The sequence below is a fragment of the Peromyscus maniculatus genome, chromosome 6 (genome assembly GCF_049852395.1).
Source record: "Peromyscus maniculatus bairdii isolate BWxNUB_F1_BW_parent chromosome 6, HU_Pman_BW_mat_3.1, whole genome shotgun sequence".
Taxonomy (NCBI): domain Eukaryota; kingdom Metazoa; phylum Chordata; class Mammalia; order Rodentia; family Cricetidae; genus Peromyscus; species Peromyscus maniculatus.
The window spans coordinates 67268092-67287215 of NC_134857.1; the positions used below are offsets into that span (position 1 = coordinate 67268092).

Here is a 19124-nt window from a genome sequence, read left to right on the forward strand (position 1 = left end):
TTTGCAAAGATTGTGTTTCCCCTGACTATGAAATATTACATTAGCTAAAACAGAATCCAATTTTTCAAAATACATATTTTTACAAATATCTTGAACCAACCAACCAATAACCAACATTTATTTGTATAAAATGTCCTAGGACGAAGTATTAGAACTATTTCTAAGTCAATGCCTTTATTGACTAAGACCCCTGCCCTCAGAATGCCCTGAGTCTACTGTAGAGAACAGACTCAAGAGGGCACTAATTGGACTACCCATGTGAGGTCCCAACCACCTATAATTCCAGTTCCAGGAACCCTCTGGCCTCCATGGGTGCTTGCATGCAGCTGGTAAACAAAGCCACACAGGCACACGCACACACACAGAGGTAAAAGTAAAAAAAATTCCTCAGGGATAACAAGATAGCCTCAGTCTGCTGCCAACCCTGATGACCTACATTTGTTCCCAGAGAAAGCAGAGTGGTGGACAGAGAGACAGACTTCTAAAAGTTTTCCTCTGTCCTCCACATGCTCAAAGTGGCGTGCATGCCCACACACGTACACAGAAACAAATGTAATAAAACAAATTGTAAATAAGATAAATTTCTTCACGATCTACTTTCAGTAAATGCGATATCATTTTATATCCCTACAACCCGGTTAGGTACAACTTGTGTTGGGCAAAAGGGGACGGATGAGCGGGAAAACGTTACAAGCCCTGATCTGGACACCCCGGATGGACCTTTAGAGATACTCCAGCTTGGCAGGATGAACCTGATCTTCCCACACTCCCTGTCCACCCTGCCCACTCAGCAACATGAATCCAGAAAGCTGGATACATCAACTGGCTGGCTTAGTCACCGCGCTGGAGGAACACTGTCCTGCACCAGGTCAGCTCTATCCTCCAGAGACGTTCAAGGTCAAGGGCGGGAGAAAAGAAATCTGGGCCATGCCCGTTTCCTTTGTACGCTGAGGTCAACGGGCTGGCGGCTAGGATGGAGCCTTACTGTGTCTTGAGTCAAGCTCTCTAGTCTTCACTGAAGTCAATTTTAGCTTGTTCTCATCGCTCCTAAAGTATGTTTGCTGGCCTGGGAGAGGCGAAGGACACGAAACGTTTTTTAACAACTGACTCACGGGAAGTGGAGAGGCCTGAAGACACAGGCGGCCCTGTACTCTCCCTGACGTGAGTAACTTCAGAGAGCCGCCTGACTCGGCGGGACCAATCTGAACACTGGAGCACATGATTGTAACGGAAACCTGAAACTTCCTGTGTGTCGATGCATGTCTGCATACGTTTAGGCACACATGAGGACTTGCATGTGGTAGGCTGAGGCTGGGACTTACCTTCAGCCACTCTTTCACCTTAATTAAGGTGAAATTAATTAACTTCACCTTGATTAAACCCAGGGCTTACTGACATGGTCTCAGTAGTCAGCTGGGGATCTCCTGACTGTCTCACAAAGCTAGGATTACAGGCAAGCCCCCACATCTACCAGCATGTATGTGGGTCCTGGGGATCCAAATTCTGGTCCCCATGCTTGCATGACAGACACTCAAAAAAAAAAAAATGGCTCAGTGTTAAAGACAAGTTCTCACTATGTATCCCTGGCTGGATTGGAACTTACTATTTAGACCAGGCTGGCCTTAAATTTTTGATGATTCTGCAGCAGCCTATACCTCTGGAGTTCTGGGATCACAGGCATGTGCCACGGTTCAATTATTACAGAAAGATCCACTATTAGACATCTTTCTACTATAACCAAAGAAGTTTAACTTTCCTCTCTTACAGTCATTTTATATTATGAAAACTGCTTGAACCAAGTCAACAAAGGCGCAGAAACCATTTGTTGTACCATTATTTACAATGTGGTGCAGTTGTTTGGACTGTATGTATAGTCAGTGTTTGTCCAAATCCCCATTCTCCAAATTACCAGCCAGTGAAAAGACTTCAAGGAAATTTCCCAACCACCTACTTGAAGTGACTCAGAAGGCCACCCATCCCCTAGGATTCAATAAGTAACATGTGTTTTCATTAAGCCAGAAAATGCTCTTCACTTTCTGATGACCACAGTCATTTCTGAAGCAGTTTAATTTTACTTAACAATACCTTGTCAAAATAACTTCAGAGAAGGACAGTAAAATTATTAGCCACCTGGAGGTAGAGTAGGTACATCACCTGAGGACCTGTGCGTCACAAGTGTCTACTCAACAGGCAGTGTTGAGTCTCTCCCTGGGCTGCTACTCCGACGGTCAGACAGAAATCTGGTTTCAGAAACAGTTTTCAGAAAACTGGAGACAGGCAGATCTCTATGAGTTCAAGGCCAGCCTCTTCTACATAGCGAGTTCCAGGACACCCAGAGCTGCATGGTGAGACCTTGTCTCAACAAAGTAATGCGGTCCTCTCAACAAAGCTATCTTCATTTAGCTGACACACCTACAGATTTCCTGCCCTCTTCTTTTAGCCTTTAAAACCAGAACTCACCAAGGCAATGTATTAGTTAGCCCCCTCCTGCTGATAACTTACACACAAGAAGACAACTTAATTTTTATTGGGTTGTCAGGGAGCCAGAGCAAGAGTAACATTTGATGAAACTAACAGAGAAACTCAGCCACTTTGAGGACTCCTCAGAATGGCCTCCTTATTATTATTATTATTATTATTATTTTAGAGGTGAACTGTAAAACGAAACGCATAAACTGAGGGCTATTAGAAATAAGTAACCTGGGCATGCATGGTGCTTACATTTCCTCATCTGCTAAAGGGAGAAAATGACTTGAGAACATAAGCCCCTGCTGCAATAAGAAAACCGCCTAGTTCAGGGATCAGCTTCTTTCCTCTTGTTGCTATGACAACAGGGAATGCCCTATTTGCACTAAGAAAGATGCCTGAGAGGTAACTCCATGTAAACACTCCATACACACTGAGGGATCTGCCTGATCTGAGTGCTGTTCAGAACTAAAAATCAGCTTCTTAACTACCAGCCACCCCTCCCTTCCTGAAAGCAAGTAAGTATTGCAGGAACTCAAGAATGGCCCAACATATTGCCAGCAGTCCTTCTGAGTGATGCATGGTTGGTGTGCCAGGATTACTAATTCCTAATAGGCCTCTGCTGCTGGTTCCCCGACCCTAGTTACTGTCTTCTGGGAGAAGGCAGGATAGATTCACCTCGTTGCCGATCAAATGTGGAAAATCCTTTAAACACGGCTAGTTGTCCATTTTGGCTACACACTGAAATCATCTGAGGAACTTTCAAAACTCTAAATGCCCAAGTCATACCCTAAACCAAGCAATCAGAATATCTAAGGGGTGGGGCCAGGCACCTATATTTCAAAAAGCCCCCAGTATGGTCCAAGATGAAGCCAAGGTTGAGACCTGCTATGTTGGATCGCCCCTCTTGATTTCAAGTGACTTCTGCCACAAGTGAAAAGCCAAGCAGGTTCAGTCAGAACCACAGCTGTGCACAGAAAGTGTGCGGGATCCCAAACACGGGGACAGCACAGGTGCTGCCCTGGGCTCCACCAAGGGTTGCCCGGCGCCTCACTGGAGGGCCATGCTTTCCAACAGTTTGCCCTTCCTGCCAAAATAAGCTGGCTAATATTAGAGGTACCATTGTCTGTGTTTGTCTCGAATCGTTAGACTTTTCTTCCCTTTTAAAAAAGGCAAATCTCCTGGGAAGGAGAGAGCATGTGTGCACCCCGGGCCCAACACCAACTACAGAGGGGCAGACGATCCCCGAGGCTGCCTAGAAAGCGCCCGGCAGGCTGCCCGGCACTGGGCGGGGGGAAGCGCGCAGCGGGCCGCAGCCACTGCACCTGCCGCGCCGTGCCCGCCCCTCCTACCTTCCAGCAGCTCGTCCAGGCTGGTGACCTTCCGGCTGCCGTCGATGGTGTAGATTGTGCGGACGCCCTGGGGCAGGTTCACATTGTCTGACAGCGAGCGGGTGAGCTCCATGAGGAGCGCATCGAAGGAACGGAAGCGGTCGCTGGAGATGGCGAAGACCAGGCCTTTGAAGTAGCGGTCCCCATTCCGGTAGAAGCGCGCCTTCTTGGCCTTCTTCTCCGAGCTGAGGGCCTGCAAGGTCCGCGTGCGGTAGAAGCTGCAGTGAGCACTGTGCGCCGGGCTGGGGATGAGCCCGTTGCCCTTGGGGCCGGAGATGCCGCTGCCCCCGGAGGCGCTGGGAGCCCCTCTCCGCGACCCCGGCCGCGGCCTTTTGTCCCGTTCTTCAAAATGCTCCAGCTCAATGCTCCTGGTGCTGGCCATCGCGGCTGCTCGGGAGAAGCGCTCCACAAATCAATGAATTAATCAAGGAACGTCCCCGGCGCCCCGGGCGCGCCGCGATCTGGGCGCTCCGGCCTTACAGCAGCGGGACACCTGGCTCGGCCATTCGGCCCATCATGCCGGCAGGTGGGCCCGCTCGGCCAGCTAAGGGCGGCCGCGGCGCGCAGCTGCCCAGCTCATTGTCCCGCGCGCCCTCTCGATCGCCGCCGCCGCCGCCGCCAGCTGGGGAGCCCCACGCCCCCCAAGCGCCTCCTTCGCCCGGCCACGCCTCACAACTAGCGCGCGGGCAGCGGGCCCGGGAGCCGCCAAGTTGAACGGTCCCCGAGGCTGGCCCCCGGTTCGCGTCCGGCCCGGGCTGGACGGAGGAAGGAAGCGGAGCGGGGGAGGGGAAGAGGAGCGAGCGTGGGCGAGGCGCCTCGGGGCTGGCTCGCGCGGCCTGGGGTCCCGGGGTTCCCCCACCCCACCCCGCGCTGCCGCCGCCGCCACCACCTCGCGCGCGCCCAAGGCCCAGTCCACGGCCACTGAGCGCCCAGGCTGAGCGGGGATCCTCAGGCCGCGCTCGGGCCCTGGGGGAAGAGCGCAGCCGCCTCCCACGCGCGCACGCCTGCGAGCATCCGCGCTCTCGGCCGCCCAGCTGCCTGTCAGGGCCTGGACCCGGGAGGACACCTTCTGTCCCTCCAGGGATACCACAAACCACACGGGGAGGGAGGAGGGGAGGAGGAGGAGGTGGAGGAGCAGGAGGAGGAGGGCGGCGCCGCGCGAGGAGCCGCTCGACGGTCCGAGGCGGCCCCGCCCGCCTGGCTGCCCGAGCTGCGCGCTCCCGGGCGTGGCCGCGCTGCGCGCTCCGCAGCCGCGGGGGCCAGCGTAACCGCGCGCAAGCCAAAAAAACTACAAAGGAAGGAGACTCAAGGGCAGCAAAGGCATCCTTAACCCGCCTCCCGGGGAGGAACCGAGGCCAACCTAGGGCCAGAAATACAAAACATAGCACTGGGTTTGGACGCGATGTTCGTTTTTTTAATAAACGACGGATGCATTGTTGTATTTAAAGATCCTTGGGGGGGGGGCGGGGATCCCCCACACTTTTTATTGCAGATTCACTAACGCGGTAGTTCCAGTAACTTTGAATGAATAAATGACTAGAAGTTATTGGTTTGGGGAAGGTTGATTTAATCAAATATTTGTGGAAAGCTTGCCAGTTGCCAGACATTAATCCCATCATTGGGGATGTGCAAGCAGAGAATGGAACCCTTGTGCCCTTCCCTACGCTCGCACGTTCAATCTGAGGTTCTCATAGAAGGGAACTGACAGACATCCATCATGCAGAAAATCTTTAGCGGTGTCTGGCCCACAATAAAAGCGTGTTTCAAAACAAAAAAAATTTTTTTTTGAAGCATTGGTTATTTTACTTTGGCGATGAAGCTCAAAGACATTTGGCCCTAATCTGACATATGAAATTAATGATTCAGCACCTGGTTCTTCGGCGCCTCTAGACAGCAGCTCCAAACTGTCCTTGAAGGTCCGAGGACAAAGAGGCTTTGCTTATAAAGGGCTGACGTCCTGGAACCGCGTGGAACAGGGATGGGTGGAAACACAGTCTTGAGCACCGTTGAAGCCAACCACTTTTCATAAGGTATTTAATGAATATCATGCAGATCAAGGCCTAGTTGGCCAAACTTGAGAGCTGAGGGAGAGGAAAAAAATTGTTCCATGGGCATCCAAGATGACTCAGTAGGTAAGGGTTCTTGCTGCCAAGCCCGATCGCCTGGGCACGATGGTCAGAACCCACGTGATGAAAGGAAAGCATGCGTTCTCGCAACTTGTCCTCTGCGGTGTGCATGCATGCCATGGCATACAACACGACAAGTAAACGTAAAAACTTTCCAGAGAAAAAGGAATTGTTCCTGCACTCCAATGCTAATGCAAACAAATTGGGGGCGGGTGGCCTTCAAGGAGACAAGGACTAATGAATCTGGATTGCCTTATGGTTTAAAATGTATAGACCTGTAGCAGATTTTCCTGTTTCACGAAACTGCAGAGTTTCCTCAGTAAGATGTTTAAAACTGACATTTCCCTTGTTGGGATATTCGCCTTCTTCTCAGAAACAGCCTGACCTGCTAGTTGTTCACCTAGACTGGCAGATAGGTCACCTGAAAGCCAGCATGGCCTTATCTCGCTCTTGGGTGTGAATTTCCTCCATACTGTTTTGTCACTCCCCTTAACCTAACATTTACTTGAATATAAATCTGGGGGGAAATACTTCAAATACGTTCCATTTCTCAGCTACAGGAAATTAAATCTCACAATATTCCCTCCCTCTTTCACATTAGAAATGACTCCTTTCTGCTCTTAGTACATAATAATTTATAATCACAGACTATCAAGTGGGTGTAAAAATTCCACTGACAATCTGCAATACGAATCTTCTAGAAACTTCTTGCAGAAAAGCTGAACTTGGCAGAAAGCAAAGGACTATTGTTGGTTCTCCACACTTCTCCTTTGGACCACCCAGGCTAGCAATGCAATTTAGAGCCGTCTTTGGCACCCTGTTTAGTGCCTAGGACTCCCAAAGTCCACACTGCCCAGCAAAGCAGAATGCAAATGTTCATGTGGTAGAATCTGTTTAAATAAAACTTCATTAAATATTCCACTAAGTGGCTTGATATTAAAAAAAAAAAAAAAACCACTTGCCCTGACTATTTCCCAGTTTTACCTCATGTTACTCTATTTCTCAAAGGCCTTGACATGTCTCCATCCTTTTTGGCCCCAGGCTTCTGCTTTGAAAGGCAGTTTTCCAGCTAGCCCATTACTTATTACATAAAAGATGCCTACGGACCTTTTTAGGCTGCAAGCACTTTGGAGATCTGCTGTCTCATGTTTTAATTTCTGTTCACTGTGTGCCAAGCACTTTTCCCAAGAGCAGAAGTGATGAAGTAACTGTTTCTTAGTGGAAGGGCCTGGGAACCGTAGCCTTGAGTTTTTTGAAACAAAGCACAATTTTTAATTTCGTAACCTTTAATGATTGTAAATCCCAGTTTTCCCATTAAGCTTTAATGGGAAAGGACATACAGCGTTCAGAAGGACTTGCCTATCCCTGCCCCATAGCCAGTATCCAGATTGGAACGGGGCTGGGAGAGGCGATTTTCTCGTTTGTTGCTTCCTCAAGGAGGACTAGCTGTCCTTTCACACCTGCTTCTTGCAGCACGTAACATAAATATTTATAGAAATGTGGCTGTTATTTTCCACAATTTGTTGTTAACAATGTCAAAAGTGAAAGTCCACGGAAAAGTACTCCGGTACTCACTTTTGCTTCTAGAGATTCCCATTTCCCAGGGCCAACAGGCAATTTGCTTTGCGGTGAGAAGAGGAGGTGGAAACCAGCTAGGCAGTTTAGGGGCAAGAACTCCAAAAGCAGGACCTCCAGGAGCATCCTTGCTTCTCTGGCCAGGGGAGCTGAGGGGAGCACCGGTCCATGACTGCTCTTGAATCACCCTTGCCTGTAGGCACCAGGGACAGAAACTCCAGATCGGACATAGTCCCTCTGAACGGCTTCAGAGTTGGACCCTAGAATTTAGGGTGAAATGAGTTATATCTACTCCCCAATTTCAACCCATCTCCTAAATGAAGAGACGGGAATGTCACTGCAGCCTTGATCAGGGCTCCGTGGTGACCAAGGAAGAGCTATTTCTCTGCCCTGGGTGGGAATCTAACATTCCAAACTCTCCAAAACAGAGTCCTGGCTAAGACACCACACCTCAAAAAGGATGATTCACTTTAAGGCACAATAAAAAAGATGGGGAGATGAATTATTCAGTTAAGGAAATAATTTATATTTCCTTCCAGAATCCCTGCCCCTGTGCAGTCTCTTCACGGAGCCCCAGCTGGGTGCTTGGGCTAAGTCCGCCTGCTTTTCTGAATCATACAGAATGACTAACTTTCCCTTTTTCTTTCTTTAAATTTTATTTTTTCAATCTTATTATTTTTAAAATGTTAAAATTATTATTATTATTATTATTATTATTATTATTATTATTATTATTATTATTATTTGGATATTCATCAGTGCCTGGATATACTTTCCGGGATACTCTGGGCTTTCTCTCTTTTTCTCTGAAGCTACTCCCCCAACCCTTTCCACATCTGTTCTTGACAGCTCTCCAGACAGCTGCTGAAATTTACGGCTTGCCTGCCCTGGGGGTTTGTTTTTGTTTGTTTATTTGTTTGTTTTTTAAATGCTAATATAGCTTCCTTCTGAGTCCATTCTTAAATTATTTTATTAACAAAATTCAAAACAGACGGAGACTCAAAACTTTCCCCGATAACATGGGACACTCCAAACGAACATCCTCGCATTCCCAGTGACATTTGTAGTTTGGGCTTTATTTAAAATCCAAAATAGAATAACTTGTTTTAAGACCAACTGTGATTTTAGTGTTTTCCTCTTGTCAGGAGCTCATTCAATGTTTTTGCAAATGCTGAAGGTGACAGACTGCTCACGTCACTGTACCTGTTACCCTGAGATGGTGTGGGAATACTTAAAGAATAATGACTTTATGATGATTAATTAGTAGCCATGATTGGGTTAAAGAAACAGATTATAGACAAGGAAATATTAAGCAGCAGAGACTAAATTGCCTCGCTGAGCTACCTCTAAAAAATGTTCATTTCAAGCTTTCAAAGCCTATTAATCACAAGGTGGCCTGTCTTCATTAACTGAGAGTTTATAATGAATGCTTTTTAAATTTGTAGTAGGTTTCTAATGCAAATTAGCTGATTATTTCAGCTCAAATGTTCTATACTCCCTTCCCATATTTGAAATATCCAAATGTTAAAATAATACATTTATCTTACTTATGGAAACAGCAATATTATTCAGATTTGTTCAGTATTCTTTAATAAACCTACATTCATTTTACTGTGATACATTTAGATTTAAAAACAGTCTCGCATTTCCCACAACCCTATCAGCCTATCTGAAACAACAGATAAGGGTCATGGTTTGGCGCATGTATGAAAGATTTTCCACATACACGTATGTGTGTATATATATATGCACATGCACATACATATATGACAATAGCTTAACATTTATGAAAGAGGTTGTTAAGGTTTAGATCTTAAATGTCCACTGCTGTCTCACATCTTAAAGGCCTCATCACCAGCCTGTGGCATGAGGTCATGCAACCCTCAGGAGCTGGGGCCCAAAGGCAGGAAGCTAGGTCACCGGGTATGTGTCCTTCAAAAGGGTCTTTTGCCTTTCCCTTCTCTCTCTTTGCTTTGTGGCCAGTGGGAGGTGACCAGCTTTTCCCACCTAGCTCCTTCTCTCCCTGATGTTCTGCCTCAACGCAGGCCAAAACAATGGTGCCAAGCACCCACAGATGGGAACCTCTAAAAACCAAAGCCAAAATAACCCTTCCCTTCTCTTCCATTGTTGACTCTGGCACTTTGTCACAGCAGTGGAAAGCCTATGCTTGATTGTAGTTATCTCAGTGTCACTGATACGTTCGCCTCTATAGTTCAGTAACAGTATAAAATTACATTTCTCTGTAACATAATTTCATTTAGTAATACTATTCTCCCTAGAATTCCTCTCTCTAGTGCGGTCCATGGACTCCTAGGGTCTTTGATGGTTTAAAAGCTCAGTCCCAGTCAGGCCTAATAGCACAGCCTAATCATGAACCTGAGACAGGAGAGTCACAGATTCAAGGTCTGCCTGAGCTATAGAGTAAGTTCAAAGCCAGCCTGGGCAATTTAGTAAGGCTTTGTCTCTAAGTAAGAAAACGGGCCAGGTGCACGCCTTTAATCCCAGCACTCAGGATGCAGAGGCAAGTGGATCTCTGTGAGCTCGAGGCCAGCCTGGTCTACAGAGAGTTCCAGGATGGCCAGGGCCACACATGGAGAAACCCTATCTTAAAAAGAAAACAAGAGAGAGAGAGGGAGAGAGAGAGAGAGAGAGAGAGAGAGAGAGAGAGAGAGAGAGAGAGAGAGAGGGAGAGAGAGAATGGGGAGTGGTAGAAAACTTACAAAGCATGCACAAGGCCATAAGCTCAATCACTAGTAGTATAAAAAATTAAAAATAAAAATGTGTAAACCAAATAAGAACAAATAAAAAAGCATAGTCTAGCATCCTCATTAGGAGAAATCTGTGAGTCAACCCTTCAGGTTCCTTGGTCCCAACAGCCATATTCTCAGTACCTTACGCTGCCACATCATCCCTGGTGTCTAAAGTTGGGCTCTGAACATGGCAACCACTTCTGAAGGGATGGTTTTCAGAGGGAAGGGTATCCTTGACCTTGCTATAACATATGAAGTTATGGTAATAATTGTGACATATGTGAACAAAGGTTTGTTCCAAGATGACTTACCGTAACCACTTAGAATGATTGGCTTCAAAAAGCTCCAGTTCTAGCTTTTAAAGTATTAAACCGTGGTCCTACATGATTAACAGATATGTGGAAAAATGGAGTCTGTTGAAGTCATTACAAGTAACTATCTTTTCCATTTTTGCTTGTTAAGAGCTTGCTTAATTTCTTTAGCCTTCTTAAATTCCTTTGCTGGGACTCCGAGCCAGGTTATGTAAATGATAGGTACTACCACAAGCCATTGTTAATAACTCCATTGTTTTTCCATGAACGGCACTGAAATCGCCTACTTCCTTCTCTGCGTGGTTTACCAGCTCTGTAATGTAATTCTGTGGGATTTTTTTTACTACTTTTTTTTATTATATTTATTCATTTTATTTTATGAGTGCTTTGCCTATATGTATGCATGTGCACCACCTGCATGCTTGGTGCCCAGGAAGGTTAGAAGAGGGCACTGGATCCCTGGAACTGGAGGTTGGGAACTTCTATGTGGGTGATGAGAATCATCGTCTATGTGGGATGATAATCCTCTGCAAGAACAACAAATACCCTTAACTACTGAGCCATATCTCTAGCCTAGTAAGAAATTCTTAAACAACTTAGAATGATACAGGAAAGCCCACAGAAAAATGCCTTAATACATTTCTATATACAACCTCCTTATGTTTTAATCTTAGTTCAAGCAGTGTCTTTGACATTAGACCTATTGTTTGGATAGGTAAAGTTAGACATCTTTTCTATTTTTCTAGTATGATCATAGAATCCCCGAAGCACAAATTTTACCCCAACTTGGGTTTGTTAGTAGAATAAAACCATTTGCCAAAGTGGAAGTCCTCCAGTGAAGACACTGGGGTCCATGTACAGATCTCCCAGTCTGTGACCCCAAATCTCAAGATTTTCAAATAGATCATGCGTAAAGTTTGGGGCCTATGGACGTAGCTCATGGTACAAGGCTCTGGGTTTAGTCCCCAGCACCACAAGGAAGAAGGAAGGAAGGAAGGAAGGAAGGAAGGAAGGAAGGAAGGAAGGAAGGAAGGAAGGAAGGAAGGAAGGAAGGAAGGACAGGGTGGAGGCAGGAGAAAAGGGAGGGAGGAAAGGAGAAATTCATCTATATCTAATTTTTTTTTAAAAAAAAAAAAGTCCATTATGGCATTTGGAAGAAGGAATTACTGAAAAGGTTGCTGGTGATTTGTTTTTAAGCACAGGTTTATTTGGAGCAAATGATTAAGTAAAACAAAGCCCTTTGGATTAGTTACTCATCTGTTGCTGTGATAAAACACCACAACCAGCCGGCGGCAGGGACACATGCCTTTAATTCCAGCACTCAGGAGGCAGGGGCAGGCAGATTTCTATGAGTTCGAGGCCAGCCTGGTCTACAGAGCGAGATCCAGGACAGTCACCAAAACTACACAGAGAAACCTTGTCTCGAAAAAAACTAAAAACAAAAAGCAAAACAAAAAACAAAAACAAACAAACAAAAAAAGCAACAACAAAAGACCACGACCAAAGCATTTTATACAAGAGCTTATTTTGGCTTTCGGCTCCAGAGGGTTAGAGTCCATGATCCAAAGCAGGAAGCAGGTGTGGTGGCAGAGGGAAGCTGAGAGCTAACTTCTTGAACTGCACGCCGGAAGCAGAAAGTGAACCGGAAGTAGCAAAGCTTTCTCCTCTCAATGTCCACTCTAGTAACATACTTCCTCCAGCAAAGCCACACCTCCTAAGCCCACCCAGTGCCCCCAGCTGAAGACCAAGCACTCACATGCCTCAGACTATAGGAGATGTTTTTCATTCAACCCACCACACTCTTGAAATTCAAATTTAATCAGGAACAAATGTTATCAGTCAGCTGTGACTATTTTTCTCCTATCTTAGTTTGGTTTTAATCTTAACCAGCATACTCAAAACTATTTTTATCCTCAGTTTTGATCCTTTAAAAAAAATTTTTTTTCTGACTGGGTTTGTAGCTCAGTTGCTAAATGCATGCCTACTATGCACAAAGCCCTGGGTTCAACCCCCAACACCATATAAACTGGTAGGGATATGTATACCTGTAAACTGTAGAGATAGGGGATCAAAAGTTCCAGGTTGTCCTTGGTGCATAGTGGGTTTGAAGCCAGCCTGGTCTGCATGAGACCTTGTCTCAAACAAACAAAAACAAAACAAACAAACCAAAAACCTCTTTTCTAATAAGCTCAAACTGATAGAGAAAGAGCAAAATCAAAATAAAGATTTTTTTTTTTTCTGGAATCAATGGAGAATAGGCAGCCAACATAATGTCTCATTATCCTTAAATAATTAACTATGTATTTTCTATAAATAAGAACATTCCCCTACACAGCACAATGTAACTATCAAACCTAGACAAGTACCATTGACAAGAAGCTATTACCATCTATTCTTCAGGACTCATTGGAATCTTACCAGGTGTCCTGCTGATGTCTTCTAAACAAAAGAACCCACTCCAGCAGCTCAGCCGTGTGGAGTGGTCATGTCCCTTTTGTTACCCTTAGGACAGAGCATGTCCATGGTCTTTCTTAGCCTCCCACAACCATGGCACTGTGGAAAGGTAACAGAACAATTATTTTCGTAGAATGCCTCAACTTGAGATTTGTCTTTTTTCTGCAGCTTTAGGTTTAAAATGTGTGTATTTGACAGGAATTCTGCAGATGCTGCTGCACTCTTCTCGTAATAGGCTTTTGAGGCTCAATTTCCGTCTGTCTCATCACATTTGAAGAGTTACCATTATGCAACTTCTCTGTAGTCGATACCTGCTGTCTTAAAGGGTTTCTGTTGCTGTGATGAAACACCATGACCAAAAGCAACTGGGGGAGGAAAGGGTTCATTTCACTCACAGTTCCAGATAACATTTCACCATCAAAAGCAGTGAGGGCCCCGGAACCTGGAGGCAGGAGCTGATGCAGAGCCCATAGAGGAGTGCTGCTTACTGGCTTGCTCATCATGGCTTGCTCAGCCAGTTTTCTTATAGAACCCAGGACCACCAGCCTAGGGGTGGGCACCACCAACAATGACCTAGGCCCTCCCACATCAATCACTAATTAAGATCTTATGGAAGCATTTTCTCCGTTGAGATATCCTCCTTTCAGATGACCCTAGATGGTGTCAAGTTGACATAAAACCAGTCAGCACACTTGCTTTGAAGAAAGGCAAGCTGTAACTTACATGAATACCTTCTTCATCCCCCAACTTTCAGCTTACTCATTTACCTTATCAGTTTTGACTCAGACTGTTATGGCTTAAATATAAAATGTCCATTACAGGATTATGCTTTGTAGGCTTGGTCCCCAGCCGGTGGCCTGATCTGGGGAGGCTATGGAAACTTTGGGAAGCAGGCCACTGGGACGTGCCTTTGAAAGTTATCCCTGACCACCAGTTTCTGACTTCTGATCCGACAAGAAGTGCAGAACACCTGTGCTAGCACATTCCCTACCATGAGGTTCTGTCCAAACCCATGAGATCAAGAAACCACAGACTGAACCCTCTGAAAGCAAAAGCTGTCTTCGCTCCCCTAAACTCTCTAGCAGGCATCTTGTCACAGGGATGAGAAAAGCAGTGTATACATATCCTATCTTATTTCATTACTATCCTTATTTATGCTAATGTTCAAACGATCTCCAGTTTAACTAGCACGTTCATGCTGACCCCCTCCCCCCAGGTGCTTTTGCCCTGTCGAAGACCCATGCTGAGTGTCCCTCTAACCCAGGAATCTGTCGTTTCTCTCACTTGAAGTGGAGAACGGTGTCTGGGCAATTGGTGTCTCCCCTGCAGTTGGGTTGCAGCTACTCGGGGCTTTGCAGTAGACAGGGTCAGGCACTGACCCCTCCACCAGAGCAGAAGTCTACCTTGCTGGCCGCAGCTAAGGGTGTCAGCACTCAATTGTCCGGGAAGAGAAAAAGAAAGAAGAAACTAAAGTTTATTTTTCAACTTTGTTTTACTCAATGTGACTTTTAAAATATTCACTTGGCTGGGGGGATATGATGATCAAGAAGGTGGTTTTCCTAGGGTGAGTTTCATTCATTGTACTTGGGGTTTGCTGACTCTCACAATTTCCCCAAACACAGAAAATTAAACTGCATAATTTTCTTTAGTGGGGGACTTCACACTCTCTCTCCCTTGAAAAAAATATAATGAACAGAATTCCAATGAGCTACTTATTCCTCTTGGCTGCCTCACATCTTTCTCCCGCTTTGGGTGGCATGCCTTGATGTTTACTATAGTGAAAGGTCTTAGCACATACATATTAGGCTACACCAGCTTTACCCAGTGCTCCAGGGTGAGCATGTGACTTCATGTTGGACAGATGGTGACATTCTCCTTCCAGTAGTGACTAGCATCACCTTTTTTCCTCTCAGTTTCCAGAAACTTTCTTGCTCTGAGCTCTGTATATATTTCACCAACAAGCTGTCACCCTTCAAAATGTACCCTCAAAGGACATACATGAGCCCATACTAATGCTACTCCAACTTAGAAATCTCTTAGATCTAATAAGCGATTACAGCAAAGTGTCAAGATACACAAGCAACATGCAAACATCAGTAAATACTTTATGTGCCAGAAGCAAACACGCCAAGAGAGAAATGAGGAAAACAGCTCCATTTGTAACGGCTTCCTCTGTGAGAGCTGGTGAGAAGGACTCAGAGAGAGGAAAGCACACCCTCTTCCAAAGAGAGGAACTGCTGTGGAATATCGTTCTGTGCGTTGCTCTGATTGGTTGATAAATAAAATGCTGATTGGCCAGTAGCCAGGCAGGAAGTATAGGTGGGATGAGCAGACAAGGAGAATTCTGGGAAGAGGAAGGCTGAGTCAGGAGTCACCAGTGTAGCTAGAGTTTTCCTGCCTGGCCCACAGTCAGGACAAATCTCTCTCACCCGCCAGTCCCATAGCCACTCAGACCCAACCAAGTAAACACAGAGACTTACATTGCTTACAAACTGTATGGCCATGGCAGGCTTCTTGCTAACTGTTCTTATAGCTTAAATTAATCCATTTCTATAAATCTATACCTTGCCACGTGGCTCGTGGCATCTTCACATGCAGCTTGTCATGGTGGTGGCTGGCAGTGAGTCCTTCTGCCTTCCTGTTCTTTCTTTTCTCCTCTTTGTTAGTCCTGCCTATACTTCCTGCCTAGCCACTGGCCAATCAGTGTTTTATTTATTGACCAATCAGAGCAACACATTTGCCATACAGAACATCCCACAGCACACCAGCCAGACACAGAAGAAGCAAGATGTCAAGGCAGAACTGAGGAAAGGTACCAAGCCACTTGGCTAAACATAGATAAGAATTATGGGTTAATTTAAGTGTAAGAGCTAGTCAGTAATAAGCCTGAGCTAATGGCCATACAGTTCATAATTAATATAAGCCTTTGTGTGTTTATTTGGGTCTGAGTGGCTGTGGGACCCAGGCAGGACTGGAGAAAACTTGCAACTATAATTGGTACACAATAAAGCCCAAACCAGCTTTCTACTTCATGTCTCATGCGGGCCAAGATATAGAGACGCCAAGGTACAGAGACACCGTGGCATGTGGACTTGAACTACAGTATGGCAGGTTCATGGTGTGTGGGCTGAAACACAGCATGGTGGATTCCCACTGCAGTGCACAGAGGCATCTTCAAGCCATGCAGTATGCTGCATGGTGGATGTAACTTTTATTTAAAAAAAGAAGAAGAAGAAGAAGAAGAAGAAGAAGAAGAAGAAGAAGAAGAAGAAGAAGAAGAAGAAGAAGAAGAAGAAGAAGACGTTGTTTCTGGGCTACACGCTGCTGGATGGAGGAATGGACCCACTGCCTCCCAGAGTCAGCAGAAAGCATGGTGTCCAGGGCTGGCTGTAAATATACCACTGCCATACTGGGAAACTGAAGTGGGTGGAGTCAGTAGGCAAGCGCTAACACTTTTTGTACTAGCCACACAGTTTAACAATTTAAAATCTCTCCTGGTTAGAGAAAGATTATAGATTCACAATAAGACTGATTCAGATGAAATAAAACTCTAAAGTGTTTACAATGTGTGTAAAAATGTACGTAGGCTTGGAAGAAAGAGGAAAAGGAGGATAGACCCTTATATAAAGAAATAGAAACAAACAAACAAAAAGGCTGGGCGGTGGTGGCGCACGCCTTTAATCCCAGCACTCAGCAGAGGCAGGCGGATCTCTGTGAGTTCGAGGCCAGCCTGGGTTACAGAGTGAGTTCCAGGAAAGGCTCAAAGCTACACAGAGAAACCCTGTTTCAAAAAACAAAAACAAAAAACCCCAAATACAAACAAACAAAAAAAACCCCAAATAGGTAGTTTTAAAAAGTAAAGTCTTTGCTGGGCAGTGGTGGCACATGCCTTTAATTCTAGCACTCAGGAGGCAGAGCCAGGCAGATCTCTGTGAGTTTGAGGTCTACAGAGTAAGATCCAGGACAAGCACCAAAACTACACAGAGAAACCCTATCTCGAAAAAACCAATAATAATAATAATAATAATAATAATAATAATAATAAAGTCTTTAAAGAGACAGTAAAAGTAATATAAAAATAAGCCACGTAAAGATGGAAGTAACACAGAGAGTCTGGATTATATTGTCTTTGGGATTTTTAACTTCAGAGAGACAGTTGATTGTAAAAGCTGTTGAATTCAGCCAATATATATATTTTAAAGGTATCTGGACTTCAAAGTTTATACATTGCTTTGGAAAAAAGGTTCTGCTTTTGTTTCCACAGAAGATGAGAACCTATGGATTGCTTTCAGTCTAATATGGTTTGATCAAGAAAGACCCCCTGAGAGGTCTCCAGATGATCCAACATCCACAACAGCTTCAAGACAACTGGCTCAGAGAATACAGCATCACAGACTATTCCAGTCAGGACTTGACCATAATTCTTAATTTTTTCAGGATCCACATGAGACTACCAGTGCCCCCTATCAGCAGGAAATAGCCTAGAATGCTATGCCCACATTCCCAAAAAATAGATTATAGATATTTGTCTTTGTTAGAGATTGGTTACAAATTGTTATTGGTCATATTCAATATCTTTCCAAAAAAGGGGGGATAGAATATAGATATGATAGGATGAAAGGGTAGATTATTGAATCTACTTTTAAAGAGCAACTTTAGATTGCTGTTTTAGATGTTTTACATTGCTATAGATTTTAGTTTATTGATACAAATTTAAAGTTAATTTTGTTATACTGTATGTATATTTCTATTCTTGTTTAATGTATTATGTTTGTGTAGCTCATTTGAAATTGTAACATACAATTAAGAAATACAGATTAATAATTAGTCCTCTATGATAACCAAACTTGTAGTCATATTGGTATGTTTTCAAGGTCAAGCAGAGATATATTATAGATAGACAGGTCATCTTCAAACACTTCAAAGACCTACAGAATACAGCATTTAAAATATTTAAAAAACCTAGACTTTTCTAGACAATGAGACACATCTGCTCCTGGCAGCACCAATTACTTCAAGGACAATGATGGGAATTAAATAAACTCATTATGGAGTTTGCTTTCTTTGTGGCAAAAGTTAGCCACTGGGTAAAAAGGTGCCCTTGCATTGACTGATTGACAGTATGTTGTATAAACTGGACATACAGGACCCATAGGAAGGTGACCACTAAACTTTGCAAGGTGAGATGGTCCTTCAGGTTCCCGCTTCACAGAAGAAACTGCCAGACATCCTACAGGACACAGAGAGATGTGACTGAGAGACTCTAGGCCTGTAGGCTAAAGAATGGATGTCCCAACATTGCAGAAGAACTTTGGGTGACTGTCCAGGCAGCTAGCTGTCTCTGTTATTCTAGATTTTTAGAAGTTGCTTACAATATTCTTCCTGTTTACTTGGGTAATGTTATATCCTTCTGAGGTCTTTAATACAGTTGAAGACTAGATAATTATCCTTATAATTTTTCTTGGTTATGATAAAAGATATATTAGATATGAAACTTTAGACCTACAAATACAGGATAAATAGAATATTTTCTTTAATTTTGCCAAATATAAATAGACTAGATATTGTAACTGTAATTCTTGCTTGATAACTGTTCTATGTAGTATGAATCTTAAAAGTTCTTATTAATAAAATCAAACCTGAGCCAGGTATTGGGGTGAACTGGAAGATCAGAGAACCAGAACAAGGCACAGCTACCTCACCTCGCCGGATCCTCAGCTGGTCTTATTTCCTCAGACTGGAGGCCTCTGAGTCCTCATCCCAATGGCTCTCAGCTGAATTGCTGCTCAAATGCTTAACCAGCTAAATGCTTAACCAGGCAAAATGCTTCTAGTTTCTGGTCCTCATGCCTTATAAACCTTTCTGCTTTCTACCACCACTCCCTGGGATTAAAGGCGTGTGTCACCATGCCATGTGGTATCCTTGAACATATGGATTTCTGCCTCTGGAATGCTAGGATTAAAGGCGTGTGCTACCACTGCCTAACTTCTATGTTTAATATTGTGGCTGTTCTGACTGCCCCCAGATAAGTTTATTAGGGTGCACAATATT

The 19124-nt window shown here is 44.6% G+C and overlaps 1 protein-coding gene and 1 non-coding gene across 9 annotated transcripts in view; one reads left to right on the forward strand and one right to left on the reverse strand.

Annotated features, from left to right (window-relative positions):
- The window catches only part of Dclk2 (doublecortin like kinase 2), a 129901-nt gene extending 125301 nt beyond the window's left edge, over positions 1-4600 (reverse strand). For 7 of the 8 annotated variants that reach the window (XR_001577875.3, XR_001577873.3, XM_015995333.3 and 4 more), the window contains exon 1: positions 3819-4476. Coding sequence is in view for 6 of the 8 variants with exons in the window: in XM_015995333.3 (XP_015850819.1) it covers positions 3819-4239 (421 nt within the window). In the remaining 2 variants the exon portion in view is untranslated. Of the gene's footprint in view, positions 1-3818 lie in introns of all 8 variants that reach the window. The other variant, XM_076574347.1, reaches the window with a different exon arrangement.
- A 9986-nt stretch (positions 4601-14586) lies between these two features.
- LOC121830659 (U1 spliceosomal RNA) lies at positions 14587-14750 on the forward strand. Its single transcript, XR_006073875.1, has one exon. It is a non-coding gene; the product is annotated as a U1 spliceosomal RNA (small nuclear RNA).
- The last annotated feature ends 4374 nt before the right edge of the window (positions 14751-19124 follow it).